At 34.3% G+C, this 4,576-nt stretch overlaps 1 protein-coding gene across 1 annotated transcript; it reads right to left on the bottom strand.

The window, feature by feature from the left end:
- Positions 1 to 608: 608 nt before the first annotated feature.
- On the bottom strand, positions 609 to 3,375 carry LOC106688175 (pro-resilin). The gene is made up of 3 exons (XM_014432518.2): positions 3,230 to 3,375; positions 1,234 to 2,070; positions 609 to 1,154 (listed from the first exon to the last, which is right to left on the bottom strand). The coding sequence occupies exons 1-3, from the start codon at positions 3,236 to 3,238 to the stop codon at positions 684 to 686; spliced, it is 1,317 nt and encodes a 438-aa protein (XP_014288004.1). The 5' UTR covers positions 3,239 to 3,375; the 3' UTR covers positions 609 to 683.
- Between the last annotated feature and the right edge of the window lie 1,201 nt (positions 3,376 to 4,576).

The raw sequence follows: 4,576 nt of genomic DNA, 5'->3' as shown, positions 1-4,576 counted from the left end.
CTTCAACTTCAAAAGCATTTTCGTTTTTTGAGATATAGTAATTAATAAGTCAGTGAAAGAGTTACATACAAAGGTAGGCAGGTTTTATTAGGAGATTCTGGAAAGAAAGAGATTAACTAGGTTTCCTTGCGCAAAATATTTTAACGTAAACGTGGATCAACGAACAGAAATACAGCTAATATTGGTTAGATTTACATAATGTTAGTTATGTTCCGTAATCTTTCAAAAGAGTCGTTATAATACTCCAGAAGATTTACAGTTTTTGTGTTGTTCGAAGAACTATTTTTATTTGACTAAAAAATATTTTTATTATTATTATATAATAAGCAATATTAATATTTGAGTTGTTTTGATCGCACCTGGATTATCTTCTTTTTATTTATTATAAACGGTCAATCAACAATATTCCAAAAAAAAATTAACATTTTTACATTATTGACTCTAATCAATAGATATATCTGTGGGGTTTATTTGAGAGTGGTGACTCTGGTAAAATATGAGTGATAGCCTTTATAAAGCCATGTATACTATTTTGCAGAAATAAAGTGAATTATAAAACATTTAAAAAAAAGGAAGGAAACCTTTAGAAATGTATAAACATATTTTTTTTCTAGAAAAATTATTTATTTGAAAAAATTACATTATAAAAAAATAAATACACAAGTTGTTAGTTGCCTAAGACTTTAGTAAGGTCCACTTCCAGTTCCTGAGCTTCCTCCGTAGTATCCACCAGCCCCAGAGCTACCCGCACCACTGTAGCCTGCAGCTGATCCGCTGTATCCACCAGCAGCTGATCCACTGTATCCACCAACAGCTGATCCGCTGTAACCACCTGCAGCTGATCCACTGTATCCACCGGCAGCTGATCCACTGTATCCACCAGCTGGGCCGCTGCCATAACCTCCTGCCGAACCGCTGTAGCCGCCAGCACCGCTTGCACCAGCACCGAATGCTGCTCCAGTGTCTTGGTAACTGATCTTTGGCTTGTAGCCCTCAAGATCGGCAGTGTATTCAACAAGTTGTCTCCTGCCGTCGGGAAGGAGGACATGGTATGAACCTCGGGTGTCATCACCATCACGGCTTTCTTGATGACCAAATTCAACGTTGTATTCTGGAGCGTTCACTTCGTAGTTGAAATCGTATTTGGCAGGTACCTAGTACAGAAAGTTAGTTTATTACAAGAAAGGAAGAAACTTGCTATATTAAGCAGAATTTCAAATAACTACAACTTACAGATTGATCATCGTAGCCAGCTCCGTTCTTGTACCCTCCTTGTCCCTGTCCATATCCACCAGAGCCATAGCCCCCTCCGATTCCTGATTGTCCATAGCTTCCAGCATCAGCAGCGTTAGTGACAACAGAGTCGCTAGAAATTCCGGTGTACCTACCAGGAGTTCCATAAAGACTGGATGGAGACCTTGCTCCTGGTGTTCCATATTGAGAAGAAGGTGTGCCATAGGAGGAAGAAGGTGTGCCATAGGAAGAGGATGGTGTGCCATAGGAAGAGGATGGTGTGCCATAGGAGGAAGATGGTACCCTAGAAGAGGGAGTTCCATAAGAAGAGGAAGGAGTGCTGTAAGATCCACCGCTGGGGGCTCCGTACTGAGAGGATGGAGAACCTGCACCAAACCTTGGGGCACCGTATTGGCCTGATGGAGCGCCAGTACGAGTACTTGGGGCACCATATGCTCCAGAGGGGGTGCGTCCACCGAAACCGGAAGATGGAGCTCCATATCGGGCAGATGGAGCGCCATATTGTGATGAAGGAGCACTATATTGGGAGGATGGAGCACCATATTGAGAAGATGGAGCACCATATTGAGAAGATGGGGCACCATATTGCGATGAAGGTGTTCCGTATTGAGAGGATGGTGCACCATATTGAGAAGACGGTGTGCCAGAGATTCCTGAACCTGGAGCTCCATAGGAAGAAGAAGGTGCACCGTAGTTTGCCGATGGTCCACCGATACTTCTGCCTAAACCAACACCGCCAGCAGCAGCGGGAAGGTATGTATTCACGGGAGGTTCAGCTACAACCGCGCAAAGACCGGCGGCGACTAAAAACAACACCTAGAAAAATAAAAGTAAATTTTGTAAAGTAAAAATAGATAAGATTATACACCTTTGTATTGAAAATAATTAAGAAAGTGTATTTTATAACTACAAGCATTAACCTAGCAGGGGATTGGGCATTTAAAAAAATCTTTGAATTAATGTTTTTCATAACCATTTCGAAACTGAATAGTAAATATTTTATAGTATTACGGTTATATATATCTGCCCTTAAAAAGTGAAGTATCAATGTTTAGAGGAGATATAAACAAAACTATCCGAAATAGATGGGAATTGAACCATACTATACAATGCGGGAATCTTTGTTAGGCATTGTACGGTTTAACTAAGGTCATTAAAAACCTTATTCAATCAATACAGGAATGACGTAGTTATTGGAGTTTTGGAACTCGTAACTAATTTATGTAATACAAATAGTAGACACTTTAACGAAGTTAGTGAATCAGTTTTATGACAGTTATATTTATGAAAGTTTTATATCTAATTTAATTTTAATTTAAATTTAAAAAAAGAAAAAAGCATATTAATTAAATGTGTATAATATAAATGTGAATTTAGCAATAAGAAAAAAAAAACAGAGCTCCGACACAATCAAAATATTCTCACTCAGAAAGTTTTGACGGCATAACTAAAATAAAATAGTTTTAACAAAAAAGTTTAATTTATTATATTCAATGGATCTCAAAATATGCTCCTAATGAATAAATATAGAAATCCGAATAATAACAAAGGATATCAAATTATTAGAGTAAATTATGAAAAACGAGGTAAATTTTATTATCTCAGTTTATATTTCTATAAAATTAGTTTAGATCAGCAAAGAAAATAGCTAATTTGTTTTGAAAATACATTTTAGTAATAATAATATAATCTTTAATGCTAATAAATTCAAATTATGTAATCTAAAAAAAAAAACAACCAAAAGAGATTGAAAGAAAAAACATATTTCTTTTTATATGTTTGTTGAAATGTTTCTTTTTACAACTGAAATTAGATTTGTGTGGAATAAGTAACTAACTCTATTTTTTTTTTGCTAAATTTTAAGAAATTCGAAGTATCATTAATGACATAAATATTTGTTTTTATGAAACCGACGTTTCGAACTTCGGTACTATGTGTTCAACGTCTGTTGAACGACCGATTACCGTGTGCCTACCTTTGCCATGATGAGAAGATGAGTTGAAGATGATCGGAGTACGAAGAAGACAAGCTGGCACTGGGTATATATACTAGAAGGGTAGTACTGGAGGGGGTACAGGCGAAGGGTTGCATCACAGAAGACGGACACGAAAACTCCTAACTGAAGAATTCTGACATAGGGGTCGGTCCATTAGAATTTGAAAATATCGTCTTAGAAAAATTTTAAATTTGAATTGAATAAATATAATCTTTTTCTTGTAATGAAAATAAATCACTAGAAAGAGAGAAGTTCATTTTAAAGCTGATATGAGTTTATCCAATTCTTTTCTCCTTGAACGCAAATGAGGATTTTTTCTTTATAAAACGTAACAAGTACCTATTTTTTCAGTTCTTTCCATTTGAAACTTTTATCTAAAATTACAAATTTATTTTATTAACGTTGCGAAGGACTCCTCCGTCTTCAAGATGTCTGATCTAAAATGCAAGCCTTGGGAATAGCACTCAAAAATTGTTTAAATTATATTTTTAGTATTAAATGGAAAAATTGTATATGTTTTTTTAATGGTACATTAAGAGTTTTATTTTATAGGTACCAACACTAAGGCTACCCTCAGGAGGAGACATAACCCCCCAAAACTTGGGGATGTTCAATAACAGTAAAAAAATATTGTAAAATAAAAAAAATTAATTATATAAATTGTTTAATTAATTAAGTTAATAATTTCCAAACAATATAGATTACGTAGATAATATTTTTATGAATTATTTCAATAAGGAGTATCCTTATTTAGTGTGTAGCTATCTCGCACCAGCTGGTAGGAATTAAAATTAGAGATAATCTTTATCTAATATTTTCACTTAATTTTACATGGAATATATACCAAGAGGTTTTTCGATCGTGCAAAATTTCAAATTTAGGTTTTCAACGGAAACACAAGTTTTAAGTCCAAATAATCGAGTCTCGCAAAATGGTTTATGTGTCTGGCGGCAAACTAGCTCAAAAACGAAAAGTCGTGTGAAACTAAATAAATAATTTCAGATTTGCTTGGAACAGGCGTATGCTGGGATGTTACAGCAACCTTTCCTTAAAATCGAACAATCAGAAATGTAACTTTATATAATCGATTTTACACTTCTTACATTTTGATTAAATTCGATAAATCAACAGTACATTCATTGACATAAATTGTCTTAAATATCAGATAGGTCTTATTTTCAATGCAATAGTCTGATAGGGCTTGAATGACAAATTTTTAAAAATTCTTCCTACGAAAATTCCAACCTTTCAATTTTTTAATTTGAAATAATTAACTATCTTAATATTTTTATTAATATTGAAAATAGATAAATATAGAATCTAAAA

The sequence above is a fragment of the Halyomorpha halys genome, unplaced genomic scaffold (genome assembly GCF_000696795.3).
Source record: "Halyomorpha halys isolate HHAL.00 unplaced genomic scaffold, Hhal_1.1 Scaffold1069.1, whole genome shotgun sequence".
NCBI lineage: Eukaryota > Metazoa > Arthropoda > Insecta > Hemiptera > Pentatomidae > Halyomorpha > Halyomorpha halys.
This window is presented reverse-complemented; position numbering and strand designations above follow the sequence as displayed.

What these genes read in the sequence shown, in the direction of transcription:
- LOC106688175 (XM_014432518.2), bottom strand. An exon ending in CTGGCTACGATGATCAATCT is followed by an intron (nt 1,155 to 1,233) that starts GTAAGTTGTAGT and finishes TTTCTGTACTAG; the next exon opens with GTACCTGCCAAATACGATTT.